Below are 27,629 nucleotides of genomic sequence, written 5' to 3'. Positions count from 1 at the left end.
AAACCTTACAATTTTTTTATTTCTCCTCCATGAATTAGAATTCAGTATTTTTTTTAAAAAGGTATATAACATCGGATATCCATACTTTTACCAAAACACACACCTACTCCATATCCGAAAACCTACTTTAGTAATTATAAACATCCAGATTGAAATCTAAGTCATCATGTAGTCCACAATATGTGTTTGCTTGCTACACAGTAAATTAATCGAATCGGAGTTTTATCAAGTTTATGTTTCTAGTTTCCAACGCAACATGGATCAACTAGTCGTAAGCAACTTAAGGTACTGTTAAGCATATTCTTAATTTTTCAGAACTGGTTAATAGATTAATAATTATTATAAATATAGATTCTAATGTTGAATCGTGACTCATCAGTCATAATATCATTAGTAGTTTTAATTTGTCGAACAACAAGTATAATTCTCGTGTTGTTTGGTAGGCTTTTCCAGTACGTTCGTAAGTTATGATATACTAACTACTATACATAAAACATTTAAATACGGAAATGTGTAAAACTAATGCGTGTTTGCAACACATGGCATGAAAACAAGGAGGAATGTAAAAAGAGCAAGAACGCCTACTTCAAGCAACAACAACCTACTCAATTTTAATTATATATATTACATAATCTCACTAGAAAAACTAAAGCAACAAAAAAGGAGGTGGAAAGGAAAAAAGAAAATGATTACCGAAAAAATGTTTCAGAAAATAAAAGGAAGCACTTATGCAACTTAAGCTTGTGATGACGTTAAATAACGCAAGAACTATACATTCAGAATTTCAGATTATGAGTTTATGAGATGGAAATTTCAAAAACTTATTTTAACTTTGATTTGATCTATCATTCATAAAGCAACATTTTATTTAAATTTGTCTCAACCACAGAAATATATTTATCAATAAAAATTTAAAACATATCTATTAATTATGCGTGAGAAAAGCAAAATAGACCTCTTTCGTTGCTTCAAGATATAAACTCAAGATAGCAAGAGTAAGACATAAGGAACTTGTATTCTCTNTTTTTTTTTTTTTTTTTTTTTTTTTTTTTTTTTTTTTTTTTTTTTTTTTCGGAAAACCAAATGTAGATGCTTTTGGATTATAAATTTCTGATAATGAATCAACTTTATATGGTCCAATTCTGGTTCACTTTACTTCAATCGTTAATTGTTTTAAAGATTTTATGTGTAGCTTGTTAACTTTAAATGTTAAAATTGAACTTTTAATTATTTGCAAACGATTTGCTTACATTACACACTAGTCATCGATGGTACTCAAACCCCGTGTCAATACTTTTAGTCATACAATCTTTTAATTTTATTTATTTAGCCGCAGAATAAGACACCCAGCCAATGATATCCCCCAAACAATCATCTCCAATGATTAAAAAAATCAATATTAATGAAATAGTATTTTCACGGTGTCAATATGTACATCGTTTCAATATGTCTAACTAAATTAATACACAAATTAAATAATGTTATCTCTACAGAAGTATTCTTGAAATCTTGTTCATATTTTTTTCAAATAATTCTTTTTAAAGATAGGCTAGATATTTCTGGTAAAAAAAGTGGACTGTGCACTCCCAAAAAGCAAAACAAGTAGATCAAATGAACATGAAGAGGGAGTTCATCGTATAATCACATTTTGATATGAGAGTTTAGCGAGCCTAGTTTATTTGGATAGCTACGGTGATCAATTTCGATCTTCATCTTAATTTCAGATTTCTTTTTTTTTTCTAGGTCCAAACCAAACATTGAAGTATCGATACCTCATTTTCATAGGAGAATTTCTACTCTTTTATGGGTTTGATTTGTTTTTTCTTACAACTTTCATGGTTCTTTTTTTTCAAAACAAATCTTCCAACGGGTGAATATAATTTACAGGACTGTCAGTGATTATATAATAGTCACAAAGATATTATTGTTTTAAAACATATTTGTTTCTCACTTTTTGTTGTTGCTGCTTATTGTGTTTTTGTCTCACTTGCCATTGTCCATGAATCGCGTGGTTCCTTTAGCTCATGCACGTTTTATGGGTTTCTTTCTTTCTTCTACTACTACTAAACATACTAATTTTACAGAATCACAATTTGTCGGCTGATTTGATATTGGTTTGGTGTCATTATATTTGTCGGCATGTGATACAAAAGATGTTTGGGAAAAAAACTGAGTGACGTAGTTCTTATGTGGTGATAAAATGTGTGAACAAAGCTGGCTGGCCCCGGAGTGTTTAGCGGCTTCAAGTTGTTAACCGACACTACACTTCAATTCACAAGATCAGCATAAGATCAAAATTTGTTTATCAGTGCGAAAACGTGTTTACTACTGAATTCTGTTTCTCACGTACACTTGTATTTCTTTATTTATTAATATTAAGTTCCAATTAGTAAAACTTTGAAATCTTGGAATAAAATTGATGAGTAACTTGCGGAATCTAAAGATTTTGTGAATCCTAATCATACACGTAATCTTATTTCTTAATTGCATGTATTGATCCGTATGTCTATTATATCCTGGATTTGTACCATATAGTGTCCTTCCTATGCTTGCATTATGTTTAATTTTTTTTTCATTTTATTTGACTCTGTTTTAATTAGATTTTGATGATGAAATGGGTACGGTTGTTAACATAAATGTATTTAATTAAACTTCATGTGTATGATTGATGAATTAATCATACACAAATAAAAATTACCAACGCGCAGGAAGCCATAAAACAGGTTTTGTGCAGCTTTGGGGACCGAACTGTAAATCTGTAACTATAGTCTTTAAACATAAACATACAGCTGAATATTAGCTGTTGAAACATTTATGCTATTAATCACATTTAGACTTTTAGACTTTATGCATACATTAATACACTAAACATACTTTTACAAATACTATTTGCCGACAAACCAAAAAAAAAAAATATAAATAATACGTAGAGACAATGGTGAAACACGTGCTATTATAAAATTTATAAATAACGACAGGAAACGATCAGTTGTCCTATCATTTTCTAATTCTTGTTGATATGATAAGAGGAGCTAACAAAATTGGGGCCTAAATTGAGTTTGTCCAGTAAATGCTATGGATGGTTCCCCCATGTATTCATTATTGAGCACTTACAAGCTGATAACAGACTTTGGCAGTTAACTACAAAGACAAAGACGAGAGGAGAGACACATCGATATCAGTTGGAATTTTATCAAAAAAAGGTTCGAACATTTTCCACAAGCAAACATACACCTTTATTTGATTCAGACAAGACAAGAGTCCTAAGGGTAATGTCCTTATTTGAGATGACTGGGGGTATCATCACGGGACTTAAAAATGAAGTATTGTCTCAGAGACGAAAGCTTTCAAGTCAAGTAATGTTTCATCCAGGAGTTGAAGCGAGACCAAGCAAGCTCCACAGCGGCTTCGTCTTCATCAGAAAGTCCCATGCTTTTCCTTCTGCTCACTCCTTCTGGACTCCTGTTCAAGAACGCGTGCCCGTTCCCTGGATAGATGTGAACCTCGTTTGCTACTCCCGAAGCCTTGAGCTTCTCTTCGAGATTCTTCGCTGCCTGCAATGGTTGTAATAATCCTTGGATTCATAATTGGATCTCTCAGGTAACTTACAGGCTATTGGAAATATAATGTAGTGATATGAGTATACATACCGTGACATCAGAGAAACCGGCAAAATTGTCAAGCTCTCCAAAATGGGCCTGAATAGGTGCCTTGGCTTTTGCTGGATCTGCAAGCTCCGAGGAAGGGGTTCCATAGAATCCAACAACAGCATCCACCTCTGGTACCAAAACAGAGCTAGCTATAGCTAGTGCACCTCCCATACACATTCCAGTCACACCAACCTGCCACCCCAATTATAAATTATCTGCCTTTTAATAGAATCTGAAAGCAATTAGTTCAAGTTTTGGCAACCTTTTTTGAGCCATTAGCTTTAAGCCAATTAACAGAAGCGCGTATATCCTTAATGGCACCTGGCCAGTCAAGACCATCCATTAGATGCTGCGCCTCAGCAGTATCCAGACCAACCTTTCCTCGATACAAGCTACAAACAATAAGAAACACTTTGTAAGAAGATACTCAAAAAAAGATCCATACTTTTTAACAAAACTGAACCTCGAGGCAACTCACTCGGGTATAAGGNCCTTCTGGACTCCTGTTCAAGAACGCGTGCCCGTTCCCTGGATAGATGTGAACCTCGTTTGCTACTCCCGAAGCTTTGAGCTTCTCTTCGAGATTCTTCGCTGCCTGCAATGGTTGTAATAATCCTTGGATTCATGATCTCAGGTAAACTTTCACGCTATTGGAAATGTAAATGTAGTGATATGAGTATACATACCGTGACATCAGAGAAACCGGCAAAATTGTCAAGCTCTCCAAAATGGGCCTGAATAGGTGCCTTGGCTTTTGCTGGATCTGCAAGCTCCGAGGAAGGGGTTCCATAGAATCCAACAACAGCATCCACCTCTGGTACCAAAACAGAGCTAGCTACAGCTAGTGCACCCCCCATACACATTCCAGTCACACCAACCTGTCACCCCAATTATAAATGATCTGCCTTCTAATAGAAACTGAAGGCAATTAGTTCAAAGGTTTTGGCACCTTCTTGGAGCCATTAGCCTTAAGCCAATTAACAGAAGCGCGTATATCCTTAATGGCACCTGGCCAGTCAAGACCATCCATTAGATGCTGCGCCTCAGCAGTATCCAAACCAACCTTTCCTCGATACAAGCTACAAACAATAAGAAACGTCTGTAAGAAGAAGATACTCAAAAAAGATCCATACTTTTTTAACAAAACTGAACCTCGAGGCAACTCACTCGGGTATAAGGGCTTTGAAACCAGGCTCAAGTTTAGAGATTTTCATAGCGTGGTTCTTGATCTCAAAGTCAACACCCCACCATTCTTGAATCACCACAATCCCAGGTGCATCATCTTTACCAACCACATAGGCATCAAACGTCTGACCAAACATATCATCACAGTGTGTATATAAGTTTTTCATTCAGTAAAATCAAGCCTTATAGAAGAATCAAATATACAAAACAAATAGCCAAATACTAAAATTAACCACACTAGTCCCTCTTAAAATTAATCAAGTTCTACAACTAAATCTGATAAAGACTAAAAACTATCAACACCTCTTACTCTCATTCCCAGTTTCTGTACCATCAAAATGAGAAATCTGAAATTTTTTCTATACGATTCAGGGTACTACTATGTATAAAAAGATCGAAGCTTTACGGTGTCATCTCTTTGGATCTGGATTTTCTTGAAAGCAGAATCGGCCATTGATCGGACTGGTAAACGAGAAAACGAAGGAATCGAGGATCTAGAAAGCGAATAAGCCTTTCCGATTGAAGAGGAGAAGAATCTAGAAGATGAAGATGACACTGCTACTAACATTGCGAAGAAACGAAACTACTACTCAGAGAGAGAGTCAACCCAAACCGACATAAACGACATCGTACTGTTAGCGTAGGAATTTGGGCTCAGTTTGATTTTGTATTATGGGCTTAAAAGGCCCAATTTATTAGAAGTGATTGTTTTTGTATTTACTGATACACTAAAATATAAAAAAATATCCTAAAATAACACTAAAACAAGTTTTATGAACAAATCTAACACATATTCAATAAATTTCTAAAAATAGTAATATTTAACATATTAAAATATTTATAATTAATTTTTAGAATTTTGTTTTTTAGGTTTGGGTTCTTAGTTTCACATTTAAAATATAATTTTGAAGAGCAGGATTTAGTATTTTGAATTTAGAATATAATTTTTAAAGATTAATTGGTAGTATTTTTTAAATTTTAGAAATATTATTCTAAATTTAGAAAAAAATACTTATTTTGGTACTACTTTTGAAAATCTTCCACAAAAATAAATGTTTTGTCAAAAAAGAATATATAAATGTAAGACGATAATACCACGTAAATAGTAGCCGTACATTTCTGATTCTGGACTATATTAGGGTGAGTGGTGGGGTAAGTCGTAGCTCAAAAAAACAAACCAAAACGGCTACACTGCATTGCTACATACTACGGTTTTGTCTCTTTTCTCCCAATAATTAAGCTTATATTTATATAAACATTTATTTAATTACATATAAGACGTACGTTACTTATATCTTTGTGTGTTTTTTTTTGTAACAATGACACATGACGAACTTGATTTTTGTTTTTGTGAGATTCGTGGTTTCTCGATTTGATGATAACGACTCAACGATTTTGTCCTGTTTTTATTTGGGGTCTTAAAACCAACTGTGTTATATGAACGTTAATTCCTTTATTATTTTTTTTTTTAATTAATTAAAGAGATAAAAAGACTTATGAAGTAGATATCTAGATAATAAATAAGTAAAAATGCCTCTTCATCTCTCTTTCTCTAGCAAAACCCTAGATCTACAGTGCTGCCGCCTGCTTCTGTTTGCCTCTTCGCCGCCCTAGGCTTTCACCGGCAGTGTAAGAGGACTCTGCTTTCTGCTTTCTTCTTTGCTTTGTCGTTCCGTCATAGTAGTAGGTAACCCGCTCTCTTCCTCTCCGGCGTGCTAAGGAGCAGTCAAACTCTAGCATCGTGATGGTGTGGCGGATGACGAGATCTCGGCTCGCCTTCCTCTCCGGTGACTGGTGGTGGTTCGTAGCTGCTCCGGGCATCCTTCCTTGCAGTTTCGGGGAATCGGATCTGAGTTTTGGATCGCGACCTTCCTCCGTTTTCCTCTACCCTTCCGCCGGAGATGCTAGTTGTTCAGAGGTTCATGGTCGAGTTGGGTCTTAGCGTCTTCGGTTGTTGGGGAGATTTCAGGGTGTGTCGGTGGCCGAGATTTGCGGACACCGACAAAGTCGACGTTTTCTTGAGAGCTTCCTCAACTTCTGGTGTCATTCCGGCTAAGAAGCGAGACAACAAAGCAGTTGCGATGTGGCCAATCCGGATATGCACCGTGAGGTGATGATATGCTAATTTGTGCTTCAATCCCTTATCTTGAATCGTTTAGCATTCTGGTTTTTGTATGATTAGTTTGGAAAAGCTTTAGCACTTGCTGGTTGTGTTTCGTGAAGTGATCATGGATGAGCTATTGAGGAGCAGCTTGTAGCTGAGCTTGAACCTGAAGAACTTGTAGCTGAGCTTGAACCCGAGGAGCTTGTAACGGAGGAACCATTGCTTGTACCTATAGGACCTATGACTAGAGAAAAAGCTAAGCAGCTAAGGAATGCACTAATGGGGCTTATTCAAGAGATTATTGCCAAATAGAGCATGGAAAATCTATTGGAGATGATACCTATCAAGTCATGCCCACTTTGAGCCTAATTTAAGTCCAAGAAAGCCCAAAATAATCACTTTATTTTGTGGTCAAAGAGGGATGACGAAAATGGAGTTCAACTCACCTTGGGAAGGACACCTTGGGAAGGGAAACATGCACCAAGAGTTGGGTCTCCATTCAACTATCTATATTTATTTTCTTTTGGTTTCAAGAACAATTAATACTTGGCCTTGTTACCAAGTTTCTTATCCCTATATAAACATATGTAATATCATTTGAGAATAATCAATCAATTTCCTTTCCATTTTATGAGTTTATCTCTTTGTTCTTTGTCTAGAACACTTCTTTGTTTCTTGGTGTGTAATATCCAAGTAACAACCTCTTTTTGCTCGACTAGTGTGTCATATCTAGCAGCGATTGGAGTTTGGAATATCAGCAGCCTTCCGCAATTGTTGTGCGACCCCTCAATCCATCAAATCTCCCTTGTTGCACCTTGCATCTTGGCGAGTTTCTATCATTTCTAATCTGGCTGAGTGATCCTCGAATTTGGGTGTATCAAGTGGTATCAAAGCCACTCAACCGGTATCCTCGAATTTGGGTGTATCAAGAGATCGGCCAGGAAATTCTGTCGCTGGGCTATCTAACTTGCAAATGAGGGCATTGAATGACACTATTACTAACCTTATGAATACAAGTCTAGAAGAACTACACCAGAGGCTCGACGAGATTCAGAATAACCAACAAACCCGTTCTAAACCCGCAGCCAGGAGAGAACGTTTAAGGAGGACTTATCGGCCCGAGGAGGAAAATGAAGAAGAGGAGTTTCATGAAGAAGATGATCGATCCATCAACCGACCTAGACGAAGTCATAGAAATCGTGATCAAGGTGATGTTAATCCTTTTGGTACAAGAAATGACAATTTAGGTGGTTTAAAACTTAAAATTCCAACCTTTGAAGGTAAAAACGATCCGGATGTTTACCTAGAATAGGAAAGAAAAATGGAGTTAATGTTCGATTGTCAAAAAATTTCTGAACTCAAGAAGGTTAGGTTAGCAGCAACTGAGTTTATAGGCTATGCTATTAACTGGTATGATCAAGTTGTGACTCACAGGAGAAGGACAGGTGGAAGACCAATAGCTTAATGGGATGAGCTCACTACCTTAATGAGGATCCGGTTTGTGCCGGCTCATTACCACAGAGATCTCCACCAAAAACTCAGACACTTGCTTCAAGGAACCAAATCGTGGAGGACTATTTTCAGGTAATGGAAAGCTTAATGATCAAGGCGGATGTAGTTGAAACCTTAGAAGCTACCATGGCCAGATTCTTTGCAGGCCTCAACCGGGACATTCAGGACAAAATGGAGCTTCAAGAATATGAAAGCTTGAAGGAAATGTTGCACAAGGCGATTCTAATTGAACAACAAACCAAGAGGAGTGGTTTCTCTAAACCTTCATTTGCTCCAAAACCAAGTTATCAAGATAAAGGTAAGTCTCCAATCCCATCAAATTCAGTTTTTAAGACTAAGGCACCTGCTAGTTTTGATAAAAGAAAGGCAGTCGAGACCAACAATCGGACAAGGGATATTCGGTGTTTCAAATTTCAAGGACTTGGACATTATGCCAACAAATGTCCGAATCAAAAGGTAATGATCCTCCTAGACAACAGTGAAGTGGAGTCGGAGGACGATAAAGAAAAAGAGGAAGATCTCGGTCCAATCTTTGATGAAGATGAAGAACAATTTGAATATCCAACTCAAGGGACACTTTTGGTCACTAGGAGATCATTGAGCGTTCAGCCTAAGTTTAATGACCGAGAGCAAAGGGAGAATCTCTTTCACTCTAGATGTTTAGTTCAAAATAAAGTTTGTTCTTTAATCATTAATGGTGGAAGTTGTACTAATGTTGCTAGTGATACTCTTGTTAGGAAGCTTGGACTTGAGACCAGACCTCATCCACGACCGTTTAAACTGGAATGGTTGAATGAAATGGGCGAACAATATGTAAAGGAACAAGTCACGGTTCCTCTTACCATCGGCCGATATGAAGATGAGATCTTGTGCAATGTCTTTCTCATGGATGCAAGCCATATCCTTGTAGGACGACCTTGGCAGTTTGACATGAGGGCGATACATGATGGCTACACCAACCGACATTCCTTTGAGCATAAAGGAAAGAAGATCACTTTGGTTCCTTTAACTCCGTTGGAGGTCCATCAAGACCAGATCCAGTTGAAGAATAGCCGAGACAAAGAAATTAAACCAGCAAAACCTGAGGTATCTCCTAAGAACTCCAACTTCTTTGTCAAAGAAAGTCAAGTAAGGAAATCTTTGTACTCTCAACAACCATTGTTTTTGCTTGTGTATAAAGAAACACTAATAGCATTTTCTGACCTTGCACCGGAGCTCCCGAGTGATTTGATAGATGTTTTGCAGGAATTCTCAAATATCTTCCAAAAGAGAACCCTAACGGTTTGCCGCCAATAAGAGGTATAGAACACCAAATTGATTTCGTCTCAAGTGCATCACTTCCAAACCGACCAGCTTACATGACTAATCCCGTGGAGACATTGGAGATTCAAAGGCAAGTTAATGAACTCATGGAGAATGGACATATCAAAGAGAGCGTGAGCCTATGTGCATTTCTAGTCCTACTTGTGCCCAAAAAGGATGAAAGTTGGCGCATGTTTTTTGATTGTAGAGCCATCAACAACATCACGATAGAGTATCGACATCTTATTCCTACTCAGCCTTGGCATGATATTTCTATGGGTTTTGTGCTTGGTTTGCCTAGAACTAGGAATGGTAAAGATTCAGTTTTTTGTGGTCATTGATCGATTTTCAAAAATGGCGCATTTCATACTTTGTCACAAAACTGATAATGCTTTGCATGTTGCTGAGTTGTTCTTCAAGGAATTTGTTCATTTGCATGGAGTGCCTAAGTCAATTGTTTCTAATAGGGATACAAAGTTTTTGAGTTACTTCTGGAAAACGCATTGGTCTAAACTAGGAACTAAGTTTTCTCCGTTCCAAATCGTTTATGGCTTTAATCCTTTATGTTTATTGGATCTAACCCCTCTACCTTTGAGTGAAAGAGCTAGTTTGGATGGAAAAAAGAAAGCTGACCTTGCCAAACAGATCCATGAGAAAGCAAGAATAAACATAGAGGAAAATACCAACCAATATGCAAAACAAGCTAACAAAGGAAGGCGCAAGATGGTATTTAAACCCGGAGACCAAGTGTGGGTTCACTTGAAGAAAGAACAGTTTCCAACTGAAAGGAAGTCAAAACTCATGTCTAAAATTGATGGACCCTTTGAGATCAAAAGAAAGATCAATGAAAATGCCTACCAACTTTATCTTCAAGGTAAGTACAATGTGAGTTCAAGCTTTAATGTTTCTAATTTAGTTCCTTTTGTGGTAGATGATCCAGATTTGAGGTCAAATCCTTTTCAAGAGGAGGGGGATGATGTGATCATTGATGGAGCTAATGAGGAGCAGCTTGTAGCTGAGGTTGAACCTGAAGAACTTGTAGCTGAGCTTGAACCCGAGGAGCTTGTAACGGAGGAACCATTGCTTGTACCTATAGGACCTATGACTAGAGAAAAAGCTAAACAACTAAGGAATGCACTAAATGGGCTTATTCAAGAGATTATGGCCAAAAAGAGCATGGAAAATCTATTGGAGATGATACCTATCAAGTCCAGCCCACTTTGAGCCTAATTTAAGTCCAAAAAAGCCTAAAATAATCACTTTATTTTGTGGTCAAAGAGGGATGACGAAAATGGAGTTCAACTCACCTTGGGAAAGACACCTTGGGAAGGGAAACATGCACCAAGAGTTGGGTCTCCATTCAACTATCTATATTTATTTTCTTTTAATTTCAAGAACAATTAATACTTGGCCTTGTTACCAAGTTTCTTATCCCTATATAAACATATATAATCTCATTTGAGAATAATCAATCAATTTCTTTTTTATTTTATGAATTTATCTCTTTGTTCTTTGTCTAGAACACTTCTTTGTTTCTTGGTGTGTAATATCCAAGTAACAGCCTCTTCTTGTTGGACTAGTGTGTCATATCTAGCATCGATTGGAGTTGAGAATATCAGCATCCTTCCGCAACTGATGTACGACCCCTCAATCCATCAAATCTCCTTTGTTGCACTTTGCACCTTGGCGAGTTTCTACCCTTTCTAATCCGGCTGAGTGATCCTCGAATTTGGGCGTATCATTTCGTGTCTCTTGGTCAAGTCAGTCGGATGTATTGTCCGTTTTTAGGTTTCGGACCATAACATTGAAAGCCGAGAATTCCAAGCTTTTCTGATGATGCGCCTCTGGGTGTTGATTCTATTGGGACAAGTTCTACACGCTGATCATGAGGTTCTCATAGCTTGGATTTACTTTGCTCTTCAGTATTAGTTTTGGCCTTCTCTGTGTTAGTATTTTTTTTTTATCATTAGGTCAATTTAGGTGGTTTAAGAGATGATTTCACTCCGAGTCGTGGTATTTTATTTATCTCATTGTGGTTAAAAAATGCATTGGTTCTCGATTAGGTAGCGTTGGATTCGCCTAGTGTTCCAGGGTTGTACTTGATCAACCATTGCATTTGGTCCAAGTCTATAGAGGTGAATGTAATGTGTCTTTGATTTGGTTGTAACATTTTGGTTAATGAAAAGTTGATGTTGAGCCAAAAAAAAAGGATAATAAGTGTAAAAAAAAGGTGATGTAGAAAAAAAAAAATCAATCAGACAAGGGAAATTATAACTCAATTTTTTTTTATAATTCATTCAGTAGCTATTCTAACCATGTAAAGATGATATAGTGTGTATTTTATATAATATTTACAATATTAGCCCCCTCTTATTACTCTCTACCACCACTCTTTACCACTACCTCCAGCCTCACCGTCGGCCATCACCTCCGGCGATCACCGTCAGCCACCACCTCCGGCGATCACCGTCGGCCACCACCTCCGGCATCACCGTCGGCCATCACCTCCGGCCACCATTACCGGAAAAAATCTCCACCCACCATCGTCGGAAACAACCTCCGGCCACCACCGCTGGGAACCACCTCCGGCCACCACTGCCAGAAAACACCTCCGACCACATCCGCCGGAAACCACCTCCGGCCACCACCTCCGGCCACAACCGCCGGCCACAACCGCCGGAAACCACCTCCAGCCACCACCTCCGGCCACCTCCAGCGGCCACCCTCCACTACCTCCTCCTCCAAATCATCAACACCCTTCCCCATTGGTCATTTTTCCTAACCCTTATGTCATATACTTAATTTATTAAATTAATGTGCTATATTCTTAAATGTATTTTCAGTTTTGGTTATTACACTAATTCACCCATCAGACAATTACGTAATATCAACCAAGAGATGTCATAGGTATTAAGTTAATACGTACTATACATAATATATATATATATATATATAATATATATATATAATATATATATATATATATATATATATATATATATATTTTTTTTGACAACAAGAGAAACAGATTAGCTCAAAAGAGCCAATGGGAAGATATATTGTTTACATAGGTGGTTGTATGCGAAACTTGACGAACACGTCGTGCCAGATTGTCAGCTTTACCATTCTGAGCGCGGGGGACTAAAACTAATGAGAAAGAACGGAAATCCTCCCTATCAACTTGTATCTCCTCTAAGTAAGACTTGAAGGCTGGCCACTCGGAAGGCGAAGACACCATCTTCACCAGGTCAGAGCAGTCGGTAAGACAGACAACGTCTTGATTATCTGCACCAATCATACATCGCCAAAATAAGCGCTTCCATCTCTGCATGAAGAGGCGTGAGACTACGATGGAGATTGGCGCCCCCATAGTGGGAGCTTCCTCCCCAGAGGAGGTGCTGTACCAGCCACGACCAGCATATTTGTCTGTGGCTTTCCAAGACCCATCTACAAAACAAAGGTAACTTGTAGCAGGCCGAGCGACCCATCCACTGAACGACATATCGACCGTTTCATCCAGCTGGGCACGGAACCAAGCGTGAGATTCCACTTCTGCTATTCGCAAAATTGCCAGAGGATTTGAATCCAGATTGGTAAAAACTTTATTATTTCGATCTTTCCAGATATACCACAATATCTAGGGATAAACATCCGGAGTAGGGGAGTGCTGAACCCGCCAAAATAAGAAATTCATATTTGCATTAATAGAAGCAAAGGGGAAACCATCCGACACTGTTTGGAAAGATGACAATGCCCAAACTTGCCTTGTCGGGGGACATTCAAAGAGAACATGATTAATTGTCTCAACCGGAAAGCCACAGAAGGCGCACGTTGTATCACAACCCAAACCTTGTTTATGAAGATTCGAAGTGACTGCGACACACCCTGTGATGACTTGCCAAAGGAAATACCTTATTTTTAGGAAGACACCGGAGTTTCCAAACAAAAGCCTGAAAGGTGTAATGTCTTGACCACAAATAGTCCTTACCGTTTTTGCTTGCTGTAAGATAAGATATCCCGATTTTACCGTATAAGTACCAGATTTGGTAAAATGCCATCCTAGCATGTCCGAAGAATGCAGAATACCTAAAGGAATGACAGAATGATGGCAACATCTTCCGGCTCAAAAGTGGCCGAAAGCAAGGCCAACTGTGGAGAAAAGATCCCACATCTGGTAGATGAGAAGGGACTTGAGTAATATATAAAGGGTTAGGACCTCTCCACTCATTGCCAATTGGTTTTGAGTTGGAAGCCCACAATAAAGCCCAAATCTAACATGGTATCAGAGCCTACACACGCTGGCCCGTTAATTAGTCCGGTCCGGATAGAGGCCCGATCACCCCATTAATTGATGGCCCAAAGGAAGGCCCAATTCCATCGAGATGGCTAAAAAAAGAGAGCATTATCTCGAGGAGGCGTGATGGATTCTGTCGAGATTAATGGCTAGAAGAGTCATCATCTCGAAGGGGCGTGTGGAGAAAAGACTCCACATCTGGTAAATGAAAATGGACTTGAGTAATATATAAATAGTTATGACCTCTCTACTTATTGCCAATTGGTTTTAAGTTGGAAGCCCACAATAAAACCCAAATTTAACACCAACATCTTACGTGCTATATATTCTTATATGGAATTTTGGATTTAAAAGCAAAGGAAACATATGGTACCAACCCAATCTCATATAATTAATTCTCGTTCCGGGTGAATAGTGCACGTAACGCATAGCCACAACCTAATCGGGGACAAATGAGAAGTTCATTACGTATCTTTTCCATTCCCGAAAAGGCGATGCAAAGAAATCGTTGCAATTTATTGATTTTCATTTTTCTCATTTCCATTTTTTTTTGTTGTATAACAATTATAAAGAAGCATAACGTGACTTCATTTTGTGTGTGACGAGAAATGATTATTCGTCATTCACCACAAGAGCAAACGGGTGTAAGAAAAACAAAACTTTATCGTTATCCTAATTTGAATCAGACCACAGGAAAAAAGCCCCATCACAAATAGACAGAGATATATTATATATATATATGCACATTTATATATGTGTAAGTAAGTTAGAACGTGTTCTTGGTGAATATGGGTTGTTACATTAATAATGTCAATATGAATAATTGATTCGTTGATAACTTTTTTTGCAAGTTTGGAATGTATGACCATACGTTCAGTCTAGTCGTAATTTCTAGAAGTCAAATTCCAATTTACGTGAAATTCATTTTTTCCAAATGTGTCAATGTCTATATTCTGGCTTCTGTAATAAATATATATATATATATATATATATATATATAATATATTTTACAATCTATACATATATATGTTTTATAATAGTATTTTTTTTTTACTTTTAAATTCATTTATCTAAATGACATACTAGCTAATAGTTAGCTAGCTAGTTCTATTCGGGAGCTTATGGTTGAGTGGTAGGGAGCGGAACTAGGACGCTACAACGTTTCAGGTTCGATTCCTCTGCTGCGCGAAATTAAGTCATATTTTCTTGGACACCTTTACACGGATATGGGTCTATCTAACGACCCATTTGAATATCCAGAAAGAGGGTCTATCCGTGGGCTGCACCTCCCCCAGAAATTAGTTTTGGGCCCTCCATAAACCTGAAGATTTACTCAGAGTTAACCAAAAAAAAAATAAAAAAGCTAGCTAGTTCTACCAAAACAAAATCTAGATATTTATCTACTCAATTTTTTTCTATTCTCAGTTCTCACCACTACTTTTATTATTAGTATAGATATGAATACATACGTATGCATTATATATACACACAAGCACTCATTGCCGTGAGGCCTTATTTAATATAACCCATTAGAAACATATAAAAAAAAACCCCGCAAGAAAGGCCACACGAGATTTCCACCAATGGTAGAGTCAAGTTCTTCCCTCCCTCCTCTTTGCGAAAAGATCTCATACAAAAACTATTTTCTTAGAGCTGTAGATCTCACGATTCTAGGCCTTCTCTTTTCTCTTCTCTTGCATCGATATCGAATCTTACTTGTGAAACAAAGCGACAACGTATGGGTTGTGGCTTTCCTCTGTGAATCTTTTTTCACTTTCGTATGGCTGCTTATTACCTGCATAAAATGGAGTCCTGCTGAATATAAATCGTATCCTGATAGACTTGATGAAAGGTGCGTTCAATTTATATATTTTAGTATTTTACACAAGTTTATTATATACACTAAACCAATATTCCTATTTGTATTAATTGTATCATTCATTACATTAATTGTATCATTCATAAATTAAAGTTAACCATGATTTTTTTTATTATTATAACTGGCCTAGCAATTTTGAATTTCAGGGTTCATGACCTACCATCCGTAGATATGTTCTTGACCACGGCGGATCCGGTAAGAGAGCCGCCTATTCTCGTTGTGAACACGGTGCTTTCGCTGTTAGCCGTGAACTATCCGGCAAACAAACTAGCTTGTTATGTTTCGGACGATGGATGCTCACCTCTCACTTACTTCTCTCTCAAGGAAGCTTCAAAGTTCGCCAAGATTTGGGTTCCGTTCTGCAAGAAAAACAATGTTAGAGTAAGAGCTCCTTTTAGATATTTCTTGAACCATCCGGCCGCAACAGAAAGTTCCGAATTCAGTAAAGACTGGGATATGGTGAAGGTAAAAAAGGGTTTGTCATGCGACGCATATTGATTAGTTTGATTTTGAATCTGACTTTACAAATTGAGTTATTGCGTATAAAGAACACTAACTTTTTATCGGAAAAAAATAAAAATAAAGAGAACTCGAACTTAGTTAATTAATTAGTATTCATAATTTATTTGTAATTGTAAATTTATAAAGGAGATAAACTATTAAAAATAAACCGTTGAGGCGTTGATGTTTAAAATTTGCTTTTACAACTTCCTTAACAAATGTTTATGAAGTTGTTAGCGCAAATTTATTTCATAGCTTTTCGTATTATACTGGTGGGACGACTTTCTTGAAAATGTGTTTTTTTATTCGTGATTATATAAAGTGGGAGTACGAGAAGTTATGCCGTAAAGTGGAAGATGTCACCGGAGATTCCCATTTGTTGGATGCAGATGATGACTTTAAAGCTTTCTCAAACGCAAAACGAAATGATCATTCAACTATAGTTAAGGTATTATTTCTACAATTTATCAAACTTAAAATGACGTCTCTAACTATAGCAAATAATGGTTAACTTTAATTTCAGCCATTTGCATAACAAAAAAGGTTAATTTTAACATTACATATAGGCCATGAATGGTCAATAGTTTTAAGATTTTAGATTTTGAATTTTGGTTTCTGATTTCTTGGTTTTTAGTTTTTGTTATTGAATTTAAAGTTAATAATTAAAAAATCAAAAACTCAAAAATAAAATATGCTATATTTTTTTTTTACAAAAAGCACAAATTATGGTTTTTAGTTTCTCTTTGAAATTGGAAGAAACCACTCAAAAACTAGTTTCCCTAAATTTAAGAGAATCTATTTTTTGAAAATCTTGAATGGCAAAAAATTAGATTTTCAAAGAAGTTAAATCCAAAAACTACCTAAAAACCAGTAAACATTCAAGACCATAATCTTGTTTTATGTTCTTATGTGAAGGTGGTATGGGAGAACAAGGCAGGTGTGGGAGACAAGGAAGAGGTCCCTCATTTTGTATACATTTCAAGAGAGAAAAGACCAAATTACCTTCATAATTACAAAGCTGGAGCCATGAATTTTCTGGTTAGTGAATACTTTCAAACATCTCTCTCTTATATGAGAAAGTGACATATACTTCCCGGACCCAACCATATGATAGTATAATATGTACCATATGTTCCATGTGATATATGCGTGCAATCCGTCTTTACATTTAGTTGCATACTTGCATGTGACAATCCACATTAATTTTTAAAATGAAAGGGTAGCCAATAGTTCTGAACTTAGGTCTATAATCTTTCTGAGTATGGGTGAGTAGAGGCCGTAGAGCATGCTAAATCCTCTTCACATTTGCTTAGTCGAACTCTCCCCTTTTGGATAGTCGGCCTAGTGATATCGGGTGTAACCATGCAGTATGCATAGCTATCTTTGATGTGGTGATTGAGCGTAAGATGAATTTGAGCAGGTACGCGTGTCAGGGTTGATGACAAATGCACCATACATGTTGAACGTAGACTGCGACATGTATGTCAATGAAGCAGATGTGGTGCGACAAGCAATGTGTATATTTCTGCAAAATTCGATATTGAATTCAAAAAGTTGTGCCTTTGTTCAATTCCCTCAAGATTTCTATGATTCTAACGCTGATGAACTCACCGTCTTACAATCAGTAAGAGTTCTTTTCCTTACTGTATATTAATTTTTTTATTTCTAATGTTGATGTATAAAAATTTCGTTTAACTCATATATTTCTTTTGCTGTACGTAATATTTGTTTTTTTTTTATTTGTTGAAATTTAATTAGTATGTGGGACGAGGAATTGCGGGAATCCAAGGACCAACATATGCCGGTTCAGGATGCTTCCACACTAGAAGAGTTATGTACGGTATTTCTCTAGACGATTTAGGAGATGATGGAAGCCTTTCTTCAGTTGCTACAAGTAAGTACCATATATGGTCTAGGCTATGCTAGCTAGTTTTTTTTTTTGCTGTGCAGGTTGTATAACATAAAATTTTCGTTTTGATAAATGATAAATATATAAATAAATCTCTTTCAGAAGTACATTTACTAGTATAACATTCTATTTGTAAGATTTACATAATAAACTCCTAGCGTTTAAATAAATATCATAATTTAATGTTATTATTTGTAATATTATAAATATATATACATCATTTCCTTTTAAACAGGTGAAGATTTTAACAAAACTATAAACAAATCATTTCCGTATCGCTAATCATTTGAACAAATTTCTTATGCTTTTCACACAAATTTCACAAGGTAAAGAATATACAGAATAAGAAAAAAAATCTAGATATATCTAGCGAATTAACAAAGTAATAAACATTTATACCAAATCGACATACATAAATATATTTTAAAAATAACAATATAAAACTTATAACAATATATGTTATATTTATTTAAATTTTAAAAAATATAATACGAACATCAACCCGTGCTCTAGCACAGATCTTATTTTAATTATATATTATAACCAATATTTTAGGATGAAAAATTGTAATGTTTCAATTCAACTAACATTATAATATATATATTTTTAATTTTTTTATCATACTAATACACATTAAGGAAACTACTTGGCTGAAGGAAATTTAGCGAGAGAATTTGGGAATTCTAAAGAGATGGTGACATCGGTGGTCAATGCATTACAAAGAAAACCAAATCCCCAACACTCATCCCTTACCGACTCTCTTGAAGCGGCTCAAGAAGTTGGGCATTGTCACTACGAGAACCAAACTAGCTGGGGAAAAACCGTAATTCTCTGCTCGTTTTAATCACTATAATAACGCCATGTTGAAAGAAAATTAGCCGTAATAATGCATTACCCTCAAGATTCACGGCTAATTTTCTTTTCAACGCCATGTGCAGATCGGTTGGTTATACGGTTCAACGACGGAAGATGTGCACACAGGTTTAGGAATCCACTCGAGAGGGTGGACTAGCTCATATATTTCTCCGGATCCACCTGCTTTTCTTGGGGCTATGCCACCGGGAGGACCAGAGGCCATGGTCCAGCAGCGGCGATGGGCGGCAGGAATGCTCGAAATACTTTTCAACAAACGGAGTCCATTGATCGGAACGTTTTTCCGGAAACTAAGATTCCGACAAAGCTTGGCTTATCTTTACATTCTGACTTGGGGTCTAAGGTCAATCCCCGAGCTGTTCTATTGTCTATTGCCTGCTTATTGTCTACTCCACAACACTGCCTTATTTCCCAAGGTGACTCTCTTCCTCTCTCATTAGCAAAACTTAAATTTGGGTAATGACAAAGGGGATGACACTAGCATAAACCATTAGATCATTTGACCCCATCTATCTCATAATTAAATAATAGCTTCTTCATTGGTTTTATTTATACTCATACCATATAACGTACTAATCTAGGGAGTTAACTGTTTATTTATTTTTAAATTTTTTTGCTGTTGTTTGTGGCTCTAGGGAGTTTATTTAGGTATAATCGTCACGCTTGTGGGGATACATTGCCTTTACACTCTATGGGAATTTATGAGCCTTGGTTTCTCCGTGCAATCGTGGTTTATCTCCCAATCATTTTGGAGAATAAAAAGCACGTGTAGTTGGCTGTTTAGCATCCTTGATATCATACTTCAGTTTCTTGGAATTTCGGAAAACGTCTTCATTGTCACTAAAAAGACTATGCCTGAGACAAGGTCAGAATCTGGATCCAGAAAATCTCAACAAGAAGGTGATTTTCCAAACCAAGATTGTGGTAAATTTGAATTTGATGGCTCGCTGTATTTTCTCCCCGGCACATTTATCGTGTTAGTGACCCTGGCCGCTCTAGTCGGTTGTTCAGTGGGTCCTCAAAGATTGAGTCATAGTCACAGAGGAAATAGTTCAGGTATGGCAGAGGCTTGTGGATGTGTTTTGGTGGTAGTGTTGTTCCTTCCATTTCTAAAGGGCATGTTTGAGAAGGGAAAATATGGTATCCCATTGTCTACTCTTTCTAAAGCTGCCTTTTTAGCAGTTTTATTTGTTGTTTTCTCTTTTGGAAAACTGGTATAGTGATATGGGTTTGTTATGCACACAACGTTAAGTTTTAGCATGACAGTGTCTCAATTGATAATGCTATTTATTCAATTAGTTTTCTTCTTCATTATATATTATTCTGACAAATATCAATTATCGATATATATAACGTCCCCAAACTAACGTTGAGTTACAAAAAAAAAAAGTTATTCTGACAAATATCAATTATCGATCAATGGCCATTTTCTAAAAGTTTAAACCCATATGGGGTTGCAAAATGCGTGGAAAACGAGGAGTCGGTAAGTCATACGTCCCTTCTTATGATCTTATGTGCCCGACAGCAATTCCAGTGCTAGGCACTTTAGCCATTCCATCTGTAAATCTGGGAGAAAAGTGTTTTGTTTATTATTCATGAACCAAGAATATATATAGTTTAGCAAAGACTTGATGCACAAGTATAAAATATTTAAATAATATATACTGTCTAAAATATAGAAAATATATATCTTTTTTCCTAATATTTTCTCTCAAGATGGAGCGTGTAAGTTGAGAACGCCCAGTTTGGACTATAAATACTGAAATTGATCACGTCCCAAAGCTTTAGTGAAAATGTCAGCAGGTTGTTCGTGAATGTTAATATAAGCAGTGGCAATAGTACCAAAAGTAATTTCATCACGAATGAAGTGACAATCACTCTCTATATACTTCGTGCATTCATGGAAAAACGAATTGACGGCGATATGAAGAGTGGCCTCATTGTCACAAAACAAACGCATAGGATGATTGTGCTCGACGCCAAGAAACTGTAAAATCTCCTTAAGCCATAGAAGTTCCGTACAAGTCATAACCATGGCTCGATATTAGGATTCAACGGAAGAAAGACCCACGCTTATGCTTCTTTGTCTTCCAAGTAAGAGGTGAATTGCCAAGCATAACCATATAACCAGTCAAGGATCGCCGAGAAGCAGGACAATGTATTGTAATCAGAATCACAGTAGGCATAAACTTGAAGAGAGGCAATGGAAGATAGAACAATGCCTTGTCCGGGAGAAGACTTTAAGTAACGCACCACACGTTGAGCCGCCTCCCAATGATTCACAAGCGGTGTCTGCATAAACTGAGCAAGTGTGTTAACATCATAACTCAGCTCAGGCCGAGTGTGCGTAAGATAGACAAGTCGCCACATTAAACGACGGTACTGGTCCGGAGCAGAATACAGAGCACTCTTAGAGGACAACAATTTATGGTTCTATTCTAAAGGAGACTCAACTGAACATGAACCAGAAAGACCACATTCATCAATAATGTCAAGACAATACTTCCGTTGAGAAAAAAATATGCCATCAGGTCCGTGAGCCACTTCAATGCTGAGAAAATACTTCAACATACCAAGATCTTTCATATTGAAACAACGACTCAAAGAGGATTTAAAAGATTCAAGAACCACCGAGTCATCACCACAGATGATTAAGTTGTCAACATAGACGAGAACATGGAGAAAGACCTTGCCTCGCCAATATGTAAAGAGAGAGTTGTCTTTGTGAGATCGGATAAACCCGTATTCAAGTAAAGCTGTAGATAACTTGGAAAACCAGCAATGCGGGGCATGACGAAGACCATAGATAGATTTCTTGAGCTTGCAAACAAGTTTCGGGTCTGCAGGAAGAAATCCCGGAGGTGGTTTCATGTAGATATCTACATCAAGATCACCATGTAAAAAGGCATTGTGAACATCCATTTGACGAAGTTCCCAATTCTTAATGGCAGCCACACAAAGCAGAGTATGATTACCAAGTGCAACCAAACATGCCTTAAACCGTTCAAGCGTACCATCCGCATTAAACTTAAGACGATAAACCCATTTAGAACCAAGAGCTTTGACACCCGACGGAAGATGTTCAAGAGTCAAGGTTTCGTTTAGTTCTAAAGCATCAATCTCTTTTCGCATCGCATCACACCATTCAAGAATTTGAACGGCTTGCTTATAAGTAACAAGTTCATCGACCATAATCACAGCTGTAAGAAACTTCTGATTGGCAGAACTAAACTTGTTAGACGATACATAATGTGTGAGAAGATAGAAACACGTACCAGAAGATGATGAAGAGGTCGTAGGCTTGAGAGAGATGAGAGTTTCATCATTACGTGCATAATACGTTACATAAGGTTCTAAGCGAGTAAACTTTGTTTTCTTGCGACAACCTCTACCAAGTGGTTCAGTACCAAGATTGAAGTTACCATCAGTCTCAGTCGAAGCAGAGTCGACAGCAGTAGCTGAATCAGTAGTAGTAGCAACGGAGTCAGTGGTAGGACACGAAACAGGGGAAATCACCACAAAGGAATCAGATGTTGAATTCCTCCTGGTTTCGAGAGATGGAGGTGAAGTCTCATCAACAAATTCATCATCAGAAACAAGAGCAGTCGGCATGATCGGAGAAACATCGTGCGAGGTAAAGGAAGCGACAGCTGGAGAATATGGAAACACGACTTCATGAAAATGACATCACGAGAGACAAAGAGATCATGGCTCTCCAAGTCGTAAACACGCCAACCTTTTTGAGTGTGAGGATAACCGAGGAAAATGCATTTTCGTCCTCGCTCTTAAAATTTATCATGATGAGCCGAGTGTTGTTTGGCAAAGCATAAACAACCAAAAACCCGTAGATGATCAAAATGCGGTGATGTAGAATGAAGAACCTCATATTGAGTTGTGCTGTGAAGGAGAGGAGTAGGCGTACGGTTTATTAAATATGCAGTGGTGAGGACACTTTATCCCCAAAACTGAAGTGGTAAATTAGCTTGGAAGAGTAAACAACGAGCCATGTTGAGAATATGTCGATGTTTACGCTCAACTCTTCCATTTTGTTGCGGAGTATAAACACAGGAGATTTGATGTAGAATGCCATGATCTTTCAAGAAAGTACGGAGAGCAAGAAACTCACTCCCATTATCACTGCGAACAACTCTGATCTTTTTACCAAACTGTTGAAGAGCCATGGCCACAAACTGTTTGAGATGAGAAGCAACTTCACTTTTGGTGAGAAGTAGATAAGTCCACACAGCCCTAGAATAATCATCCACAATGGTAAGAAAATAGTGTGCTCCACAAGTAGAAGCAAGTTTGTATGGTCCCTAGACATCACAATGTATCAAAGAGGAAGTTGCCTCTGATTTATTAGTACTTTCGGGAAAAGCCAATCTTGTTTGTTTAGCTTGAATACAAACTTCGCAAAAATCATTGCTATCACTAGTATTATGTTCAAAATCTTGTAAAGTAGATTAAAAACTTGATAGAATTTTCGTAGATGGATTCCCCAAACGCTCATGCCAAAGAGTCTTGGTAGATTTCTTGACATTGGGAACCTTTGCTAAAACTGCACCTCGAAAATGATAAACCCCATCTATCTCTTCACATGCGCCAATCAGCATCTTTGAAGTGCGGTCCTGTAGAACACAAACCATATCAGTGAACAAAGCAAAACACGACATCACGCGTAAAGGACGTGCTACCGAGATAAGGGTGCAAGAGAGATCGGGAACATAAAGAACACGATAGAGGCGAACATGATCACCAAGGATCATCGTTCCTTCTTTTGTGGCAAACGTGTGTTTCCCATTGGGAAGAACAATAATACTATGAGGAATGTCATGGACATCCACAAGAAGATCATCGGGTCCGGTCATATGATGTGATGCACCGAAATCAAATAAAAACTCAAAGCAAGAACTCTTACCATATAGTTTATCATGGCTAGTTGATTGATCAGATTTCAACAGGCTCACAATTGCGGACCACGTTTCCTTTGTGACTCCAGGCAGATTAGGAAACTCAGCTTCAGGAACAGCTTGAGCATTATTAGCTCGGTAAAAAAAAAAGAGTAAGAACATGGTGTGGTTGATCGTTAGAGGAGAGGTAGTAAGGAGAGGACGTGATGGAGTCCTTAGTAGTAGTAAGAGTAGTAGAAATAACAGATGACATATTACTCATAGTTTAGGTAGTAGAAGATCTGTAGGAAAAAAAAGGTAAAAAAAACGTGTGCTCTTAGGATAGAAGAAACACAAAAAAACGGCTAAGATAATTAAAAATTTAGGGTTTTGTTTACTGGCTCTGATACCATGTAAATCTTGGACAAAAATGTTGTGTTTATTATTCATGAATCAAGAATATATATAGTTGACACAAGACTTGATGCACAAGTATAGAATATTTACATAATATATACTCTCTACGATATAGAAAATATCCTCTTTCTTAACACAACCCTTTACATAATATATTTATTAAATTTGGGCTTTACTATGGGCTTCCAACTCAAAACCAATTGGCAATGAGTGGAGAGGTCCTAACCCTTTATATATTACTTAAATCCTTTCACATCTTTCCGATGTGGGATATTTTACACTAACACCCCTCCTCACGCTCAGGCATGACCATCTGAAGCATAGACATATGTGGGAACAATATCTACGGGGTGGCCCAACAATCAACCGCTCTGATACCATATTAATTTCGGGCTTTACTATGGGCTTCCAACTCAAAACCAATGGACAATGAGTGGAAATGCCCTAACCCTTTATATATTACTTAAATCCTTTCACATCTTTCCGATGTGAGATATTTTACACTAACACCATCCATTCTAGAAATCTTTCTCTCGCAACATATTTTGTAGTGACAAGATCTTTAGAGCATGCCCATTAGTCATCCTCAAATCAATGTCTCTAACTTTTAATAATATTAAAAATAATACTAATCTAAATTTAGATTTTCACCCCCTTCTTTTTATTTTTTATCCTCCCATTAGTCATCCCTAAATATGGGTGTCTTATATAATTTTTATTAAAAATGTGTTTTAATAAAAACAAAACAAGAGCAGAACAAACAAAACTTAAGAAAAACAAAACAAGAGCAGAACCACTTAGATGTAGTTATAAGAACAGAACCATTTATCTCGGGCTACCTGTGAAGGATAAAAAGAGAGTACTCAAAAACAAGAGCCACACAATACAAGTAAACATAACCTATGTTTAAGTTTTGTGTTTAAGTTCAAGCAATCAATGACAACTACCAAAACTTGAGTAAGTGCTTAACTACCAAGCATTGAGTAAGCATTGACAATAGGTGTCTAACTATTACAACTACCAAACAATTTGTGTTTAACTACCAATCATTGACAATAAGTGTCACAAATCAAACTATCAATGTCAACAACAAAGCAAGATTTCAAACAAGACTTAAAACATAACCATAACCCTAGGTGAATCAAGACCTTTTTATTCTAGCAAACAAAATAAATCATATCTACAACTGAATAAAAAACACACCTTTTTATTTGAGTGATGGGCAAGGTCTAAATATTTTTGTTGCACACAGCTTCTCGTGTTCAGATGCAAGAAAATATCTGCCAAAAGAAGCACAAAAATCATGTCAACGGTAGGATACACCACATTGATACGAGCAGTATCTTTGACAGCGAGACTGAAGCTTTTCAAGACTGAAATACAAACTCAAAAAAATTATACTTTACGGTTGAAGAAGCAATAAAACAAAACAGATTGAGAGAATTAAATTTTCATGTCATCTTTAAAGAGAGACATCAAAATATAAACATACAAAATGGTTTCCAAATACCTCTCTAAACATGATGCACAAGTTTCAATCAGCTTCAGAAATACTAGATATAATCCAACTCGCACAAAAAATATGGACCTCACTGTAAAACTAGATAGAGCCATCCTTCAATTTAGCTTATGTACCCACACACATGTACATGCTATCTATTACAAATCTCGAATAAACAATTCTAGATTCGACCTTTAAATTTTCGTTATCATTCTCTAGAACATAGCTAGTTCGAGTTCCCCAGCCAACTCAATAACTAAAGATAAATCCAGATATCTACTAATTTCCTTATCCTTACCTTTTTCATCATCCGACGGAGATGGAGATTCCGCCGGTAAATCAAGGTTTAACGCTCATGATCAAGCTCCAATTCCAAGTCAGGATCATCTGAAATCGGATGACGGCGCTTGATACGTGGAGGAGGAAGAGAAGAGAGGAGGTGACGAACATCGTAGCAGTCAATAAAGAGGCTGTTCCAGTCAACAAGCGCCGTCGGTGAGTTGACAAACGTTGCCATCGAATCGTCGTAGAAAAAAAGAGCGTGAAGACCAACGATCACTAGATCTATTTTGTGATTCTTCTTCCAAAGCAATGGAGATTTGGGGGAAGAGCGTAGCCTAGGGTCTGTAATTTGAAATTGGATGTTTCAAATTCTATTTTATCTGGAACCGATCAGAAAATCGATTGTTTTGTTTTCGTTGAATCGATTCATGTTTCTTCGTTTTGGTGGTATCGAAAGAGAGAGAGAAGCAACTGAATAAAAGAGAACTAAATTAAAAAACCATAAATAAAACAAAATAAACTGTAACTACTAGATACGTAACACGTTACGTGTTTGTGGGTATCTAAAACACTCTGTGCAGAGACACATGTCTCTCAAAATTTCCGATTAAAACGTTATTTTTCATTTATTTAATTATTAAAAAATAAAAAACATCCTATTGAAATGACCGATGGAAATGCTCTTTGAACATTGTAGTGATGTGAGTAAAAAAGTAAAGAGAATTTCAAGTGAAAGATTATGAAAGACTTTCACAACTTATTTAAGAGACTTTCCTAATTAAATATTAATATTTTATATTTTAATATAATTTTTTATACATGAAGATTATAACGAGATTACCATTACTTCTGCTGTTAGAAAACATTATCCAAATTATTGATGTTATAAAAAACCACTACTATATTAGCCAGATCTGCTTCCGTCATAAATAATTCTATATATATTTACCATGCATATATTTTACAATCTATACATATTAATTTTATAAAGTATAATAATATATCTTTTGCTTTTTAAATTCATGTAGATCTCATTAATTTGGCTATGACGAATTTATCTTTCTCCGTTTTCTAGATAATACTAGTTTTAGCAAAACAAAATCTTGAGATCTATACAATTTTATCTCATCTGACTAATCTTCTGGGGGAACCGAAAGAAACAAGAACTCATACACGTGACGATTATTTTATCTTAACCCAATAGAAACGTATCTTTTTTTTGGCAAGGATCATATTATAGGTCTTCTTCGTTATAACACCTAAACTTTCATTTCTGCTAATGATATTTCATATTTACCTACTTAGCAAAAAAAAAAAAAAAAAAAAAAAAA

At 36.8% G+C, this 27,629-nt stretch overlaps 2 protein-coding genes across 4 annotated transcripts; one reads left to right on the top strand and one right to left on the bottom strand.

Moving 5' to 3' along the window:
- LOC104700206 (protein usf) lies at nt 3,081-5,435 on the bottom strand. 2 transcript variants are annotated; one of them, XM_019227428.1, is made up of 6 exons: nt 5,242-5,435; nt 4,818-4,960; nt 4,600-4,729; nt 4,337-4,528; nt 4,154-4,245; nt 3,081-3,462 (listed from the first exon to the last, which is right to left on the bottom strand). In XM_019227428.1, exons 1-6 carry the CDS (start codon nt 5,401-5,403, stop codon nt 3,348-3,350), a joined length of 834 nt encoding a protein of 277 aa, XP_019082973.1. In that variant the 5' UTR covers nt 5,404-5,435; the 3' UTR covers nt 3,081-3,347. The 2 variants fall into 2 exon arrangements, with proteins under 2 accessions (XP_019082973.1, XP_010413986.1); XM_010415684.2 differs by lacking the exons at nt 4,154-4,245; nt 4,337-4,528; nt 4,600-4,729 and adding exons at nt 3,651-3,842; nt 3,913-4,042 and having other exon boundaries at nt 3,081-3,554; nt 5,242-5,434.
- LOC104700204 (cellulose synthase-like protein B3) lies at nt 15,559-20,520 on the top strand. 2 transcript variants are annotated; one of them, XM_010415683.2, is made up of 9 exons: nt 15,559-15,899; nt 16,073-16,391; nt 16,750-16,875; nt 17,343-17,465; nt 17,848-18,051; nt 18,186-18,321; nt 18,993-19,159; nt 19,275-19,625; nt 19,845-20,520. In XM_010415683.2, the coding sequence occupies exons 1-9, from the start codon at nt 15,631-15,633 to the stop codon at nt 20,427-20,429; spliced, it is 2,280 nt and encodes a 759-aa protein (XP_010413985.1). In that variant the 5' UTR covers nt 15,559-15,630; the 3' UTR covers nt 20,430-20,520. The 2 variants fall into 2 exon arrangements, with proteins under 2 accessions (XP_010413985.1, XP_010413984.1); XM_010415682.2 differs by having other exon boundaries at nt 18,975-19,159.

Source organism: Camelina sativa, chromosome 7 (assembly GCF_000633955.1).
Source record: "Camelina sativa cultivar DH55 chromosome 7, Cs, whole genome shotgun sequence".
Classification (NCBI taxonomy): domain Eukaryota; kingdom Viridiplantae; phylum Streptophyta; class Magnoliopsida; order Brassicales; family Brassicaceae; genus Camelina; species Camelina sativa.
Note: the sequence above shows the minus strand (reverse complement) of the source record. Positions and strands in the feature narration are given on the sequence as shown.